An 18,611-nucleotide genomic window follows, 5' to 3' on the forward strand; every position below is an offset into this window, starting at 1 on the left:
TCCCTTTATGCTAGCTTCTATACCTCCAAACATGCAGCCATCAAAAGGCTCTCTTTAGTCACAGTAAAAAAGACTCTCCCCCTACGGTTTCCTCTCCAATCGCTGTTTCTGTATGTTCTCTTCTGCTAAAAACTGCAATAAACATTAAATTAGCAGCTGGCTTAATTGCCACATCTTGGCAGGTCTCTCAAACCCAATCTGCGGTCGATGGAGGAGACTATAGAGAAAAGCCGGCGAGAGGAGGAAAAATTTGTGGGAAAGAGAGAAAAAAAGGGGGGAATGAAATGCAACGCCACATCTGCTCTGATCCTTCCACAACTGTGAAGCGTTGCTCCATTGTCTCTGTCGGCTCTGCTCTTCAGGCTTCTTATCTCCTGCTCTCTCTCTCTCTCTCTCTCTCTCTGTGGTTTGTCTTCTCTTCTTTTCTCTGCCTCGTCTTTGTGACTTGACGTCGGGTATTTGTGTTAGCGGCAGCAGAGATAGACCCTTCTCTGGTTTTATCCCCGCGTGGTGTCCCTTCTCTGAACCCTTGTAACTAAACAGAAAAACCGAGCTGGAAACGAGGGGTTGGTTTAAGGTGCTTCCCTCCAGGTGTTTTTATTTGACAGTGAGGGATCATGCCTGCTGTCTTCAGTGTGTGTCTGTGTGCACAAGGTAAATGTTATGTGTTATGTCTGCACATGTTCCTCTTAAACCATTCCTTTTAGAGCATGAAAGCCTGTTTCCCCTCCTGCCATCTTCTTCATCCCTTTTTCTTCCCCCACTTTCACACTGCCCTACACTCTATTATTCAACCTTTTTCCACTTCTGACCCATTTTCCCTTAGACTTTTTACTCTACCTCCTCCCATCATCTTCACTCTCGCCTTCACACACTTTGAGTATTGAATTTTTAAAATTCATTCCATTTCATTTTTCCTCGGCTGAAAAAAAATAATAACTCTATCGCACTTTTTGGTGCTCATCCCTCTCCTCCACACTTTACCCTTTAATTGCAGACAGCTAATGCTTATTATCTCTCCATTACTTTCCCCTCCTCTGTTTCTGCTCCCTCTGCTCGTCCAGGCATCGCTTCGTTCCAGTGCTTGGAGGAGCAGGTCATGTGGAACCCGCGGGGTCCTGACCTCAGTAACTGCACCTCCCCGTGGGTCAACCAGGTGGCCCAGAAGGTGAGACCTGCAGCCGTACCCCCCAAGACAAGGGTCTGTCCCCTTCCTCTGCCCCAGTGCCCCGACCCTCCTCCCTGTCCACCTCCACACACACATTACCATATCTCCAAGGCTGGCCTGATTAAAATACAGACTCATTTCAACCGTCCCTTTATTACAAGGCATCTGCTCTTGATACTTAATTAACTTTCTCTTTTCACTGTTATACTTTAATTACAGCTAGGTTAAATTATTTTTTGAAGTCAGGCTTTGGGCCTCACGGCTTGCAAGGTAGTCTGCCACTTCAATTTCTCCATTAAAGTCTAATAATGTGTATTATACTTGTGCAGGAAATAAACACCAGATGATGACCAATGAATTCAAAGGGGCTCACTGCTATTTAAATTAATACACCGTGTTGCTATATACTATGTATTAATCTTATTAATCCCAATTATTTATATGAATTTGACTTCAGGAACTCCATAAACATTTGAAGTTTTTAACAAAAGACCTACTCAGCTACATTTCTGCAGGAGTAAACTAAGATTATTTAGCCTTGCATGCCCTCCATTTGGTCTTCTCCAAGGTTTTTAAGTGTGAGCATGTCCCTAGAGGGGGCGAGAAGCATCACGTTCAAAAGCAACATCATCGGATGAATCCATTAAACCTTCTCCTTTTGGCGAAAATCAATTGCAATTGTAAAGTGGTGGCTTAAGGTGTGATTTGCAAGTAAAACAGAACCAAGAAACAACCTCAAGATGTGTTCAAGGTCCATTGTTTGGAATGGCGTTAGAGGGGCTGCTAATACACATTTTTTAAAAAGGGTTTCCAGAAAAATCCAGTAACTTAATAAATGATGGATGATGTTGGTTAGTACAAAGACAAGCTCGAAATGCAAGAAAAAAAATTAACAGTTTAGTTATCGTACCGCTTTCAATTGAACTCATTTTAAATCACAGTCCTGTTTTTGTAATCCATGTACTATCACTGTATCTCTAAATATGTACGTGTTTGCTCCTGCAGATAAAGAGCGGTGAGAATGCTGCCAACATAGCGGGAGAGCTGGTGAACCACACACGGGGTCGCGTCCAGGCCGGAGATGTCAGCTCATCCGTGCGACTCATCGAGCAACTGCTAGACATACTGGATGCCCAGCTTCAGGCCCTGAGGCCGGGGAACAAGGAGTCGGCTGCACGGAACTACAACAAGGTAGAAGAAAGTGTAAACACTGAGGAAAAGAACACAAGCGCTCCTGTGCTTATATTTAATTCAAGCATTAGAAAAGGAGGCAGAGGTTAATGGGAATTTACCCCCCTAGTGCACATGAAAGGAAGAGAGGCTTTTTAATTTACCATTTTCTTTGTTTAGCTCTTTAATTCCTGGCTCTGTTTTCTCCCTTTCTAGCTCCAGAAGCGAGAGAGGACCTGCCGAGCCTACATCCAGGTAGCTTTTCTCCTTCATCTGCCTGCTTACATGCCAGTGGAGTAGGACTACTCTGTGACTTACAATAACTGAGGCAAGATAAATCCTCGGGTAGACTAGGTTTGTGGATGAGATTCCTCTGGCTCAGTGCTCTGTATTGTGATTTATACTGCCTTTGGAATCATCACTTAGAGTATTTCTGGTTTGTGCTGAAGAGCAGTGTGTGTGAGTTTTGGTATTACTGCTGGCCGACAGCATGTACAGTATTTAAATGCTGGGGTAATATTTCCCAGAGCAGTGAGGGCTGATTTGTAGTTTTTTATTGCTCATGGTGTACATATCTTTGAAATGTGTGTTGAGCAAATGCAGAAGTCATCAGTCTTTGACATAATCTTAGCTCTGTGGACTAGGGGTAGAACCTAACTATCTAATACCAGTGTTGCTCTCATTGTTTTGCACAATAAGGTACAATATCAGTGGATCTGAGAGAATGTAATTTGACGATAGTATGAAGGGAAACGATTTGTGTTACCACACACTCCTGTGCTTTTCCAATATTTGTGCAATATCTCTGGTTCTGAGAAAGCCGTAATGTAATATCATGAAAAGGTCTGTATGCTGCTCTGTAATGATCAAATGCGGCACTCTGCTGCTTTGTTTCTTGACCTGTCTGCAGCTGTAATATGGCACCACATCTGATCTCTGTTGGTGCAAGATGAATGTTAAGGCTGCTGTGTAGTACGTTACAGATCATTATTTTTCGTCACTTGCTGCAAGGTAGCTCAGCATAGCCACAGCGTTCAGAAGACAAAGCAGAGACACCCTCCATCTTTCTTTTTTTCTCCTTCTGAAGAGGATGGAGTGCATTCTGATGCAAAATTCATTTTTGTTAACGGCGATGCTCTTTATTCCATGCAGCAGTCAATCCTTCATTTTGAGAGGCCTGAGCAGGAGAATTACATGATTCATCAAGCAGGCTACTCCAATAAATTGGATAGCTGATACAACCATCAAAATTGCCATTAAATGAATTGTAAGTGTGAAATAGAATGGTAATATGTCTGACATAGCACAGTAATAAATGAAGTGCAGGGGAGTGGAGAGTTTCTGGGAAATTGTAGCAGACGAATGGAGACTTTGTACTTTGAGGTAATCAAGAAACATGTTGACACAAAAGCAGAGTAATTACCAAGGGGTAATAATGAAATCAAGTATTAACTGAGAATAACGGAATAGCTAATTAATAGCTAATGGCAAGCCCTGAAATCTGTGAACAAACTGTTAGACACCATTGTCTAATGATTTGCTACTAGATATCTCTGAATCATCACTCTCAACACTTTTCTACTGAACTATTCCCACCTTTTCTTGATTTGTGCACGAAACAGCACAAAACCTAGAATATTATATGATCGGTCCCAAGGAAAGCATCTTTATTTCATGATAACCTTCAAATAAATTTCATTTTGATCAGGGCTCTCAGCATTATTGTATTAATTAATCGCAATCAATTAAGGTCCTAAATGTGTTGGTTTTTTTTGTTGCCTTTTTTGTTATTTTTGTTGCTTTTTTTTTTTTTTTTTGCCACTTTGTCCCTTTAGGCACACTGTTGTGTGTGAGGTCTCTCAGCATTTAAGATTTTAAAAATCTTTTAGTGTGTGCCAGGCTTTATGCACACCGTAGGTAAGACTCGATAACATCTTCTAACAGCTATGGAAAAGAACGACAGTGCTACGTATTTGATTGGCTTTTTTCACTTCAAACCTTTAGCCATCTCATTAGTCTGAAGTCATATCCACCTTGTGACATCAAACATTTTACTTTTACGTTCCTCTTTCTTTCCTTCTAGCTGTTTTCATTTAGTTTTTGATCTGTAATGATTTCCTTTTACCATAGTTCAGTTAATGTCATAACCTCTTCTGCAAGTTTCCAGGTTCAATTCCAGCCTGTGGCTCCTTTCACTCTCTCTCCCTGATCTCTGACTCTATCCAGTGTCCTATCTCTCTATAAAGGCAAAAAATATATCTATAAAGACCCCTAAAAACAGACATTTTGATGTCTCTGGTGGTATTGTTGTATGTTTTTAGGTGTATCTATGTCTGGTTTCACTTTGTTGTTGAGTGTTCCCAGTAATACAGTAGTGATGAATGCTAAACCCCCTGCATGTTCCAGGCTGTGGTGCAGACAGTGGACAACTTGCTCCGTCCTGAGGCCCTGGAGTCATGGCAGGACATGAACAGCACAGAGCAGGCCCACACTGCCACCATGCTACTGGATGTCCTGGAGAAAGGGGCTTTCCTGCTCGCCAACAACATGTATGGGAATCACTTCTCTGACCGAGCGCCCAGCATTGGTAAGAAAGAAATTGTTATGATGGAGTACTGGCTCTGTGGTTGAACTGATGTTTGATCCACTTTATTGCAATATACCTCTAAGTTATGACTCTTCATTCTCTCTGGGGTGTTTTTTTTAATTTTTTATATAAAAGTCAGCAGAAAAGTCTTAATACCTTTTTTAATACTTTTTTTTCGTACTGTGTTTCCACCATCAGAACTGGAGGTGCATGTTCTGAACACAGAGATGGACCTGCAGGATTTGTCCTTCCCACAGAACTATGCCGGCGACAGCACCATCCAGCTATCAGCTTCCACTATTAAACAGTACAGTCGCAACGGTCAGCAGCTCTTACTCCACCCCATCCCCACCCAAAGGCCTGACAAAATTACACTGTCCCGTGCAGCCCACTCTCATGTTTCCATTTGCATTTTCAAGGGAGCTTAAAACAATCTGCATGCAGTTGACTAAGTTATTGGTTCATAATAATGGGCTAATCAGATTAACAAAAGTGCTGAGACAATTTCTTTTCTTGATGGTTTCTTAACAGCAGTCTTAATAGAATAGCTGGGGAGGCGTGTAGATTACAATCGGCCCCAGTCTGACAGAGCAATCTCAGCACTCCCTCTCTTCTCTCATCCCCATTCCATTCCCTCGCTCCGTCTCTCCGCCATCTTATCCCCCTCTCTCATCTCTCTTGTTTTAAGCCCCCCCCCCCCCCCCCCCACACACACACACTCCTTCCCCATCTCATCGCCTCCTCCCTCCATGGCCCCCTCATCCCGTACCCTTTTCTGTTTTCTGTCTCCGCTTGGCTCTGCAGTGGGAACGAGATTAGAATGATTGAAACAAACGCACATGAAATATTCATATGGAATAATAAGAGATCTGTGAATGCTTGAGGGATGAATGTTCCATTGCCCTCCACATTAAATCTTGCTCTCTTCCACCAGTCAAAATGAAACGGTCCTTACCATCATTCTAACCTTCACTAACTCTCTCTCTCTGTCTCCCGCTCGCTCGTCCTGTCACTCCCCACTCTCTATCTCTGTCACTCTCGCCACCATTACCATATTATGCCCCCATTTTTGTGTTTGCTCTTTTTTTTTTCCCTCTCCCCTCCCTTTATATCACCTGTATCCACCCTCAATATGAAATCTGCCTGTTTTTTTTGCTTCTTATTCATTCTCTCTCTATCCATGTTTTTCTCTCTAAATGTGCAGGACAAGTCAAGGTGGTTTTCATTCTATACAAAAACTTGGGTTCCTTCCTTTCTACTGAGAATGCCACAGTGAAGATGGAGGTGGAGGGGCCGAGTCACGATAAGAAGCGTCTGGCGGTTAACTCCCATGTAATTGCTGCCTCCATCAACAAAGAGTCCAGCAGAGTGTTTCTCACCGAGCCAGTGGTCTTTACACTCAAACGCCTACAGGTGCCCTTCTTCATTCCTTAAAGCGCTTCATTTACAATCCGTTTAAAGCACTCAAATTGACTTTTCCCCATCATCCCTCTCTTTGTTTTCCCTCTTTCTGCAGATGGACAATTATTACACTCCAAACTGCTCCTTCTGGAACTACTCGGAGCGCTCCATGACAGGCCAGTGGTCGTCGCAGGGCTGCAGGCTGCTGGACACCAACAGCACACACACCACCTGCTCCTGCAGCCACCTCACCAACTTCGCCGTGCTCATGGCTCACCACGAGCCCGATGTGAGTAAACAAGGGCGGGGCGGACTCACGGTTAAAATGGAATCCCTGTAATTTATGCGGACGTTCAGTCGTGGAAGCATTAGCGTTCACTCACTCTCAGTCACACACCCTCACACAAACACACACACACACACACACACACACATGCACATAAATGTATCCTCTCAAGGCTGACAAGCTCTTTGTTTTGAATTTTCTCTTTTCCCTCTTTCACTCCCACATTCAGGGAGGCACATGCTTACAAATTCATGTCCTGATACCTCGAGCTGACATTCACATGAATTTGAATGTCATGTTTTTTTTTTTTTCAGGACGTCTTGTCTCTTGTCTCTACACTTTAGCTCCTTGCATATATTTACAAATATTAAAAAAAAGCAATTCTACTCTTTCTCTCCCCTCCCCCTGTTCTGTCTGTCTCTCCCCCTATTGTTTCCGCCCTCCTATGTTCTCCCATCTATCTCTGCACGCCTTGTCTCCTATTCCGCTGTCTTATCCCATATTTTGTCTTCTCAATTTGTCTGATTGTGCTGTCCCTCTTTTTCTTGTTTTTCCTCCCCCACGTTTCTTCCCTGTTTTGTTGCACCAACTCCTCAGTACCAGGGGCGAATGCACGAACTGATCCTGTTTGTGATCACGTGGGTGGGGATCGTCATCTCCCTCGTGTGTCTGGCCATCTGCATCTCCACTTTCTGCTTCCTGAGGGGACTGCAGACCGACCGCAACACCATCCATAAGAACCTCTGCATCAACCTCTTCATCGCCGAGCTGCTCTTCCTCATCGGCATCGACAAAACAGAATATCATGTGAGTGTTGTTTACCTGCATGTTTACCTGATAACTGCCGAAGATTCATATTTTTTATGGGATAAGGTCATACATAACTCAAGTTTACTGCCCTTTTTAAAAAGCACTGTAGTACAACCCCATCTTTAAAAACATACCTGTGCCCCTTGTGAAAGTGAGTCATCAGATTTTGTCAGTTTTTGTGCCTGGCAACTTTCAAAGTTTATTGAAAATGACAGCACTATATAACTGAAAGGCTTTCTTTTATTGAATGGTGACAGTGAAACTATAATTTGAGGCGGATTCATCATGGAAGTCTATAAAACATTAATGGCACTGGGTAGAAATTACCTCTCAATAATATGCACAGAGCCAGTCACCCAGGGGGCAGCATTCCTTTTTCCTCTCTGAATGTCCAGATGTACTTCTGGTAGTGACTCAGTTCTGTCCTCTTCTGCTTTTTTACCCAGTTATATGTCGTACTCTGAACTGTTTCTCCACCTTCACCTTAATATTTCCCTCTACTTCTTCTTCTTCTTCTTCTCCTCCTTCTTCTTCTTCTTCTTCTCTCTATCTCCTGCTGCTCTCCTCAGATTGCCTGCCCCATCTTTGCTGGCCTTCTGCATTTCTTCTTCTTGGCTGCCTTCTCCTGGATGTGTCTGGAGGGTGTGCAGCTCTATCTCATGCTGGTGGAGGTCTTTGAGAGCGAGTACTCCCGCAAAAAGTACTACTATCTGTGCGGCTACTGCTTCCCTGCACTGGTGGTGGGCATCTCGGCAGCCATAGACTACAGGAGCTATGGGACCAAGAAAGCGTACGTGTGAAGACAGGCCTTTTGCACCTGCAGATTGAGAAGTAGGATTATGCTATTCCCCCAGCTGGAAATGTAATATGCACTGCTGTGCGACCAACTCCTGCACCTCCCCGTGGACTGGCTTTTCTGAACACACTTAGCCAAAGCCCGATGATTAGCCCTCATAAGATAATCCGCTGAGACAGGGAAACAGTGTGTGTGTGCGTGCATGGATATGCATGTGTGTGCACATGTCTGAGAGTGTGTCTTTGTTCATGAGCTCAGTTGTGTGTAACTCCCTGTTCTCCTCTGTGCTACTCCAGATGCTGGCTTCGAGTGGATAACTACTTCATCTGGAGCTTCATTGGACCCGTTTCATTTGTGATTATGGTATGAGCTTTATTGTCAGACAGTGTGATTCCCCTCTGTATTGTATGCAAACCTTTATATTCTTGAGCTTTTTAACAGTGAACAGTCAGTCAAATTTATATTGATTTGTTGCGTCTTCTCTCCTTAGCTCAACCTCATTTTCCTCATGATCACTTTACACAAGATGATCCGCAACTCTTCAGCTCTCAAACCTGACTCTAGCCGTCTGGACAACATTAAGTGAGTTCAAATAAATCATGGGAAGCCTTGATGGAGGTGCATGTTTTTTTTCTTTTCTAAAGCAAGTTTGTAAATAACTTCAACTTTAACATCATCAAATGTACCTCTCTTGGTTCATTTTCTCTGCATATCAAGTCATTCTTTTCCTCGTCCATCTCCTCAGGTCGTGGGCTCTGGGGGCCATTGCTCTGCTGTTCCTGCTCGGGCTGACGTGGGCTTTTGGCCTCCTCTTTATCAATGAGAACACGGTTATCATGGCCTACCTGTTCACCACCTTCAATGCCTTCCAGGGCATGTTCATCTTCATCTTCCACTGTGCCCTGCAAAAGAAGGCAAGGACACAAATTGTTATAAACTATGAATGTAATTTTGTGAATAAGCTTAAAAGAGCTATGTGGAGATAGATGGATGGATGTGCATATCTGATGTATAATAAGTATAAATGTTCTGAGTGATTGCAGTAATTAAATGTTGCTGTTGCAAAGTGTTAAAAGCCTCTCTTGCTCTACATTGGGTGCAGGCTATTTAAACTAAGTGTTTGTGTTCATGAGTGGTTTTACAGCTAACCCACTGTGCCAATGGTGTTATTATTATTTTTTTACAGGTCCATAAGGAGTACAGCAAGTGTCTGCGTCACTCCTACTGCTGCAGCCGCACCTCCACCACCAGCTCCCACGGCTCCCTCAAGAACTCGGGCCTGCGTGCCAACAACCGCTACTACAGCGGCAGCCAAGCTCGCCACGCAGCAGCCCACAGACAGGTGGGGGAAGGAAAGATCAGCACACAATGAGGATCGCACACACAAAGCAGTACCCTCGTTAAGCTTTACACATCAATCAGACCGCTGTTGAGATTTAAAAAAAAAAAAATTCTTCTTTGTGCAAACATGAAGTGAGTCTTTCTATGTGGAAAAATTGTTTCAGTGGAAATCAGCGTGTTTCAGTGGAATGGAATGAAAATCCATTTTCATGCGTCAAATGACTCTTTTGATAATATCAGATTTTTATTTTATTTTAGAGCAGTGTCAAAGACGGTGTCAAAACTAAATAAATCGCCTAGGAAACAAGGGAAATTTACAAACCCTGCTTGTATATCTTCTCTTTGCTTTAAATGTCTGTTATGTAAGACTGTGAAGTACAAGATGAGTTTATCTGTGGGGGTTTGATTGCTGATCAATACCAATGACTCACTGATTACTCGGCAAAGCGCTCACATTTACTTACTTTCAGCCCACAGTTTTTGTTTTTCTCCTTTACCAAAGACTAAAAGATGTGCAGCATGCGAGACACCAATGTTACAATACATTTTGTTGTCGCTGACAGAGCGGCACTACAGTATGCAACATCGTGTCATGTTCATTGGACATATCTTTCGCAGATCTGGTCTAATCAGCCAGCGTGTTCCTCTCTTTGGGAAGAATTTTCACTTTTATGTTTCTATCAAGTTCTGGCAGCGCTGAGCTTACCAGAGGAGATGACTCATTAATAATGATATTCTTTGAAGTCCACAGGCTATATATAGACACAGGCACCATACTAGACATCCGGTTATACTTAGCATGATGGCATATGCACAATTGGCAAAGACACACATTGACAGTCAGTCTTCAGAATAAACAAACAAGCTTCCCCACACTTTAATGAGACACTTTTAAATAAGAACTGTATCAGCTGCTGCAATCGTGTCTTACACATCTCGAGTTTATTATCCCCCCCCTCTCTTGATTACATGACATAACTGTGCGCCTCTTCACCTAGCACCTCAAACTCTTTGTCTGCCGTGTTGTTCTGTGCAGATTAGAGTGAGCCCTACAGTTTTGATTACAGCAGCCCCACTGAGTACCAAAGTCTACCCGCTGCGTATCTATATTTAACTTGTTGTCTGTTTGCTGCCACTCACTGCGCTGTGCTCCTTCTTCCAGAGTCGGATCCGCAGGATGTGGAACGACACGGTTCGGAAGCAGACGGAATCTTCTTTCATGGCGGGAGATATCAATAGTACCCCGACACTCAACCGTGGTGAGGCCTCCCTCTGTCACTGCTCTCCTTCCCCTCCGTTAAGTTATTCACGGTTTAATGCACACAAACACCAAGGTGCTCATATACACAGCCGAACCGAAGCCTGGGAACATAAATGGTAAAGAGCTTGTATAGCACTTTTCTAGTCTTCTGACTTTTCAAAGCACCTTTCTACAGCACATTCACACACTGATGGCAGAGGCTGCTATGAAAAGTGTCCATTAGTATTAACTCATTAATTCATAAACATTCACACACTGCTGATGCAGCAGCAGGAGCCGTTTTGGGGTTCAGTATCTTGCCAGGCTGAGGGTTAAACCCCTAATATTCTTGTTGAGAGATTACCAACTCTACCACTGAGCCAAAGCCCCCCCCCCCCCCCAGAATAGGGGACAGAGCCAAAGCAAATCACTGTAATCCAGTTTTGAATGTGCACATATTACAGGACACAACATTATGAGGAATGTGTTCACATGCCTCGAAGTCAGTGGTCCGGGCAGCGAATAGCAGTTAGCAGCAATACATGTAGCTTAAATTGAATTACATACGGTGGGAGGCAGGCTAGTGGGCGAAGGGTTTCAGTGGCAGCCTCTGGTCAGTGAAAGCACTTAACAGCATGAATACACTGAGCTCAAACACTCACTAATTAGTATATGTACGTGGGCGTGTCATTGTTCTCAGTGATTTCATTTTCCCGTTGATTAAATTAGGCTGATTTAATATGTATTTATTTCTGAAGGCAATAATACCAGCTTTACTTTGAGAAAGAGTAAATGTAGCCACTCGACTACGTCTTAGATCACTTTAATTGAGTGGCGGAAGACGAAGTACTCGCTGTACCTCCTCGCTTCGAGGCATTTCTCTGTGAAATGATGAAATAGATGCATCCGTCTTTGCCTTACTTGTTTATTCTATTTTTATTTCCCTTTTTTAAAAATCTACTTAAGAACTTAGTTCGCACAAGGATGAGGATAAATATCCCAAGTCTCAATACAGATTGTCTCAGTCACTTGCAGTGATTTGCACTGAACTGTTAGACTGTTATGGTGCATCAGTCAGATATATAAGCACATTTTATATTGTTCCTATACTTAGATGTATAAACCAATGTTCCTCACATTAAATGGTAAATGGACTTGAGCTTATAAAACGCTTTTCTAGTCTTCCGACTACTCAAAGCGCTTTTACACTGCGTGTCACACACTATTCACACACTGATGGTTGGGTCGATATGTAGTATCATCCATCAGACGTAACTAATCCCATTCATACACCTCCACCGCAGCAGCGGGAGCAATTCGGGGTTAAGTGTCTTGCCCAAGGACACATCGGACATGTTGCCCAGCTGGGGATCAAACCCTCAACCTTCCAGTTGAGAGGCGATGACTCTACCAACTGAGCAACAGCCGCCCCAAATTAAGGAAGATAATTCCATCTTGAGATAAACACCTTGATCAGTCTAGTGGTATATTATAGATGTGCATGTGCTCTGATGTTATTATAGCACAATACTTTAATAGCAATGTACTGTGGTGGTAATTACACCTGTGAGTTAACTGCCAGTTTGCACTGATCTGACCCTTTTAAAGCTGCACTGCATTGATCACAACCAAACACATTTGTATCACCTTGTGTTATAGCATTGACTCATGCAGTCCCCTCTGAACTCCACGCAGAAACCTGACTAGTGCAATAGCAGTTATTTAAGATCTGTGAGACGTGTGAAGTCACCCGTTGTCTCAGCCTCAGCAACTGGTGGCGTCACCGCCGCAGCCTTCAGTGACAGGAATGCTATCAAGGTTGACTCAGGTTCCGGAGATGAGGGTGGAGTTGGGGGGGGGGGGCTGCTGATGATGACATCGAGGCAGTTGCTAAATCAGCCGTCACTCTCTATGCTAATTTCATCCATTTTCCTTTTAATGAACTGATTAGCGTGTGAGCGAACAGGGGGTAATTATTCTAATTGAGAGGAGTGACAGGATCAAGGCAGGGGGTGAGGAAGAGAGGGGTGCTACGAGGTAGGTTTGGATGAGGTGTGTGTGTGTGTGTATGAATGTGCGTTTGTGTGAGTGCTGTCTTCGTTTGTGTTTGGGCAGGTTGGTTTCTAGGGTTTTTTCGTCACGATAGAGCAATCACCAGGCGTGGTGGAGGCGCAATGTGGATCATTTCATGTTGTGCTGTCAAACACAAGCAACTGTGCTGTGAAGCCTTTATTTTCTGTGCTTCTCAGAAAAAGTTTGTTAGTTGGCAGAAAGTGAAAGAAAGTCGAAAGGGGAGCGCAGGAGGGAAGCAGAGGAAAAGAGAGACACAGAGAGAGAGGCACTATCATGGAGGAGTAATTAAAGAGGCCAAATCTGGAGAAAAGACGCAATGCTGTTATCACTCCAATCTCAGATCTCTTTGATTTCTCCACTTCACTCCTTTATGAACCACAATCTCTTCCTGACAATAGTAATGTGTCCGGAAGACGATGCGTGTAGAACATGCACACACATTCTCTCACACACAGCCTCCCCTGATTCCCCTTGCCCTACTTTCTCTCCCCACTTAAAGCCAGTTCCCTTAATTTTCCTGCAGGATATTCCTATGAGGTATACACACAGACGGCTAATCCAAACTAATTTGGTGTTGTTTGTTAAAATCTGGCACGGGGAACTGAGAAAATGTGGTTGAGTCAAGACACAGCAGAATGAGCCAGAGAATGGAGGGAGACGGGTTTGTTTGGCATGCCAGAAAGATGGACAGGGGAAGTGTAAGAGGAGGGGAAATGACAAATAAATAGCTGTATGTGAGTGCATATTTTTTTTATTTTTTTTTTAGAATCCCCTGCTCCCTTGCTGTGTGATGAACAGTAGGCCTGAGACCTGAAGGTTGCACTTTGCCTTGGACTACTCTCCGTCATGCTGTCCTATTTTTAATTTCATGGCATTTCTGTTCGAGTTGCCTCCGGCTGGAGCCATACATGGGCATTATACAACATTCTCAGTGTGCCATTTCTTTGAATTATATTTGTCTTGTAGTGGCATTCACATTTCACTGGGAAATTAACTGTGTCTCAATGGCTGCACCCCTAGACTACATAATGGCATGCATTACTGTTCTCCCCATCTGACTACATTGTCAGGAGCCAAAGGAGGAAAAAAAATGACTGGCAATGCTCCAAACAGAACCTTTCCCCTGCAATTGTATTTTTACTCAAAGGTTACAATCAGGAGGCATAAACATTGAGGAGAATACTGTGAAATGCATTACTCCATAAAGCAACGGCATAACAAAAATACCCCCATCTGAATAAACAGTAAATATTTTTATGATTCCAGATGTTATTACTGAGTCGAGGAATGTGAAATTCAAAATGTTACGGCTATTGTATTCAGTGTTTCTGCTTCTGCTTGCTCTGCGTGCATTTGTATCGAAAGATAACGGCCTCTTTACGATGACGTTCATTTGTGAAATGTTTGTGTCTTGCAGCGACCATGGGCAACCACCTTCTGACAAACCCGGTGTTACAGACTCGCACTGGTACCTCTCCATACAACACTCTGCTGGCTGAGAGCTTCACCCCGCCCTCGCCTGGCGTCTTCAACTCTACTGGTTAGCGCCTCATTAACGCTTTTTATATACACTGTGCATCCTCCTGTCCATTATGCAGTTTTTTGATGTGGTATAGTCAAACACTCTTTCGCAATAGTGTGTGCGTGTGCTTGCACATGTTGGTGTGTTGTTTTGTTTGATGTAGCTGTCAGACGGATTCACTAGGCTGAGCAGAACAGAGCCAAACAGTGCCTACAGCCCAACCAGCCATCTGGTCAGATCTCAAATCTTCATAAGAACAGCCACAAATTGATGAGAAGTTTAGCTACAGCTGTGACTGCCAGAAATGTTGACGACAGTTTTCCCCCGTCCAAGGCAGAAAAAGTAGTTTGACGCATTTAGGGATCAGACTGTGTCCCCGTGGCGAAGGACAGTCCAAAATGGAGTGGGTCAGTTAGCTATGAGTGATCACTGATAATGTGTACTTTCTTCATTCTCAGACTAAACATCCCATGGTGCAGTGCCATGTCACTGGTACTATTATGTGCATGTCTAAACCTTCAGAATCAGACATGTTCTGGTGATTCCTCCCCCTCCTAGCTACATTCACTTTGTACGGGAAAACTAAAATTGTCTGGAGCTGGTTGCTGTGCCCGAGTGTGCACCCGCAGAGTATCAGGCCCAGTGTCTGCGGACTGAAATTTAAAGCGCCGTTTCTGTTAAATATTTTAAAGCCCCCTTGCTCAATATGTCAAGCCTGATGGCCACTGCCTGGCAGCCAAGACATTTTTAGAAGAGAGTGGGAGAGGAAGCAGAGAGAGAGCACTTCATTAGAATGTCTAATTACCCACGGCACCACCGAAGAAGAAAGTTGATTAAAGTCATTCTACGCTTTAGATTTAAAAAATGAACAGCCTTCTCACTTTTTGGGTGGCTGTGGCGTTTGCTTTTCCTAGGCGGTGCTATTTGGGTGAAAAAGCACCCAAATACCACAGCAAAAACACCTTTGGTGCACTGAAGGGAAATCGTAAAATAAACATCACCGCTACTGTACAAGGTTTTGTATGAATTATGTATGCATCCAGGTGTCTCTGTAAGTAGAAAATAAGCACCTAGAGTATCTTTTGTGGCTTGGATGTACATGTTGGAGGAATATGATGTCAGAAAAACAGGAGTAATTCTGCATAAATCAGAGTTAATGTGGCTCTTTGTGTCTGCGTGTACATTCAAAGTTGGAAAGTTGGATATGAGAGTCTGAGAGAGATGTAGGGAAAAGAAAAGGGGCGGACGAGCGAGGATATTTTTTATTCTGTTAATGGTTCCCCTTTGAAATGTCCTAAAAATGAATACATCAAGTTAATGTTGCATCATTAAAGAACTTACTGACTTGTGCTTCTCATTTTATTCACTCCACATGACTTCCTCTGGTTCCACAGGAACCTTCCGTGACCCAAGTAAGTGTAATTCAATTAAATATTAGCATCTCACATGAATCCCTCTTCTCTAACTGACAGTTGAATATGACCAAATGCTAATAACGCCCTTTATTGTCCTCTTGTTTATTCTGTTTGTGTTTCGGTCTAGAAAGCACGTTATCAAAGGCCCGCGAACCCTGTGGGATGGAAACACTGCCCTTGAATGGTAACTTCAACAACAGCTACTCCCTGCGCAGTGGCCCGGGGGGTGGAGGTGGGGGCAGCTGCGACTTCCTTGGTGGCGGGGGCGGAGACAGTCCCCCTGCCCTCTTCAATGCCCGCGGCTCAGAGACCATGGGAGGTGGAGGCATCCGACGAAACCTCTCTGATGCAGCTGCCTTCGAGAAGATGATCATCTCTGAGCTCGTTCACAACAACCTGAGAGGTGGTGTGGGAGGAAGTGGAGGAGGCGGAGGTGACGTAGGGGACAGAATGTGTGGCAGCCTGGCCAGAGGACGCCCTCATGGTGGGGTGGGTCAGGGGACGACGGGGGTCGGGCCAGAGCCATCCATTAGTATGGATGAAGATGAGGACTATCTTCGAGAGGGACGGCAGCGCACACCTCAGGATGTGGAGCTGCTTTATAAAGCTCTTGAGGAGCCCCTGCTGTTACAACGAGCCCAGTCTGTCCTCTACCAAAGCGATCCAGAGGAGTCCGAGAGCTACACGGCCGACCTCACTGAGAGCCTGGGACACAGCGGACACAGTGGCCAGAGTAACAGCGTGCAGGGAGGCAACAGAGCACCAGACTCGCCTGCACGTGACTCCCTGTACACCAGCATCACAAACCTGCGAGACTCACCTTACCCAGACAGCAGTCCTGAGCCCCTGGAGGTGGTGCCCCGCTCGGCTCAGCCCCCTGAGGAGTTATACTACAGCTCCGGAAGGCCTGCCTTGGGTTCTCGGGGGGCCCCAATGCAGACCTTCTACCAGGCCCAAGCACGTAGACCGAGTGGGGAGGGACATGCGGCTCAGGAGCCTGCACATAGTGAGGGAGACGGACAGATGCAGCTGGTCACCAGCCTGTGACTGGAGCCTGACGGAGGAAGTCTGAGACTCTAATGTGATGGCCAGAGCTGCCTCTTAGCCCACCTCGTTCTCGCGTCTCTCCACTTTCTGCTTGTTTGGTTGCCTTCTTTCTCTGATTTTTATTTAACTAACAGATGAGCAAACAGAGTGACCTTCAGGGGGAGTCAGGGCTGACTCTGCAGACTCAGCCTTTGTCTTTAACCCTCCCCTTTCTTATGGAGATGAGTGATGGATGTTTTTCAGCAGTGCATTCAGCGCCTCTCTCCACCCCCAGCCCTCCCCAGTTCCTCTGGTACCCTAAGGCCAAGTCCAGCACTCTGAATGTACCGATCCACCCCCCTTTACCTTCAAATACTTCAGACTTTAAAAAAAAGTTTTTTATGTAATTTCTCTTCAGACCTGCCTGCGGAGATGAGAATATCATTTTATATTTTTTCTCATTTCCCTTTCGTATCACCCATTGGTGTTTTTGGAGTCTTCATTTGATAGGAGTAGTTAGCTGTGGAGACAGGGACTTTAGTACTATAATATAACCCCAAAAAAATGTCTCACAGAAAGCTCTTCACTGTTGCCAAAAATATCTTTTATTGAGCCAGAACAGAAACTAGAAGATTCACAAGGCAAACACATTCATATATTACACACACACACACACACACACACACACACACACACAGACACTCACTCATCCAGAAGTGCTCATTACTGAACATCGAAAGTGAAAACAGTACTCCATGTAAGTAAAAGGGAGCAAGAGCTTTTGTTCCAAGCAGGAAGTGGGAGCTGATTCAGTGTAGTTGCCTTCATTTTCTCTTGCTGTGAATCGACAGCGATGTACAAAAGTGGAGTAGAGGCAGAGATGGAGACTGAGGAGACCCCGCACCGCCCCTCCACAGAAGGAGAACCTGCATCCAAAGGACTGGCCGTTTTCTCTCCACTCTTCTCTGTTTGCTTTAGGCATTTGAAAAGTTGAATGACTGCCTTGCTATTGTTTTGAAGAGAGTATTACATTTGTTGACTTTTGGTCTGCATCCTTTGGGGTCCTGCTGAATCAACGGGTACCCCCCCCCCTCACCACCCCCCTGCTCCCTGTACTCTGCTGATAGAGCCTAGACAGTCGAAGTGGACTTGTTTCCTGTGTGCCGTTGTGACAAACAAGACTGTAGACGTCGCAAACACACTGGTCGATCCAATTGGTATAAATGTGTACATAGGACCCACACATGAATCTACTTTATTCCTACTATGTAAATAGACACCAGATGATCAAAAGCAACAAAACGTAACAAATACTATGAAAAATGACTTCTTGTACTGCAACAAACCGACATGAGAAAAATAAAATGTTTTGGAGTTTGTGACCTGAATGATACACTTTATCTCCCCACCCCCCTGTGGCTCGATCTCTCGCTCATGTGCCCCTGCACTGTGCAATTCAGTGTCAAATCCCTAGTGATCCAACGGAGAGAGAGAAAGAGAGAGAGAGAGGGATTACAATGTGTAGTCGATTTTAGCTATACAAATAAAAATGAAAAGAAAAAAAACCTGGCACAATTTTTATGTAATATAAGCCGTTACATGTTGTTAATATTTGCCCTTTGACATTCCCAGTGTGGGATTGCCAGAGGCGGCCAGGGAGGGGGCGGGAGGTGTGGGGTAAGCGAGATAGATGTTCCTAAATGTCATCCTGTGCCTCACAGGCACGATGAAGCATTGTGGGTGAACAACAGCATCCATAACAGTGATTTGGTTTGT

At 44.3% G+C, this 18,611-nt stretch overlaps 1 protein-coding gene across 1 annotated transcript in view; it reads left to right on the forward strand.

Annotated features, from left to right (window-relative positions):
* The window catches only part of adgrl1a (adhesion G protein-coupled receptor L1a), a 92,878-nt gene extending 74,661 nt beyond the window's left edge, over window positions 1-18,217 (forward strand). Inside the window, exons 10-26 of the mRNA XM_061026920.1 lie at window positions 998-1,168; window positions 2,174-2,359; window positions 2,555-2,593; window positions 4,745-4,925; window positions 5,124-5,246; window positions 6,130-6,338; window positions 6,442-6,615; window positions 7,210-7,419; window positions 7,992-8,212; window positions 8,515-8,581; window positions 8,709-8,800; window positions 8,964-9,132; window positions 9,405-9,560; window positions 10,722-10,818; window positions 14,290-14,412; window positions 15,789-15,806; window positions 15,937-18,217. Of these exons, the coding sequence (XP_060882903.1) occupies window positions 998-1,168; window positions 2,174-2,359; window positions 2,555-2,593; window positions 4,745-4,925; window positions 5,124-5,246; window positions 6,130-6,338; window positions 6,442-6,615; window positions 7,210-7,419; window positions 7,992-8,212; window positions 8,515-8,581; window positions 8,709-8,800; window positions 8,964-9,132; window positions 9,405-9,560; window positions 10,722-10,818; window positions 14,290-14,412; window positions 15,789-15,806; window positions 15,937-16,856 (3,156 nt within the window). The 3' untranslated portion in view covers window positions 16,857-18,217. The remainder of the gene's footprint in view (window positions 1-997; window positions 1,169-2,173; window positions 2,360-2,554; window positions 2,594-4,744; window positions 4,926-5,123; window positions 5,247-6,129; window positions 6,339-6,441; window positions 6,616-7,209; window positions 7,420-7,991; window positions 8,213-8,514; window positions 8,582-8,708; window positions 8,801-8,963; window positions 9,133-9,404; window positions 9,561-10,721; window positions 10,819-14,289; window positions 14,413-15,788; window positions 15,807-15,936) is intronic.
* The last annotated feature ends 394 nt before the right edge of the window (window positions 18,218-18,611 follow it).

This window comes from Labrus mixtus, chromosome 20 (genome assembly GCF_963584025.1).
Source record: "Labrus mixtus chromosome 20, fLabMix1.1, whole genome shotgun sequence".
Lineage (NCBI taxonomy): Eukaryota > Metazoa > Chordata > Actinopteri > Labriformes > Labridae > Labrus > Labrus mixtus.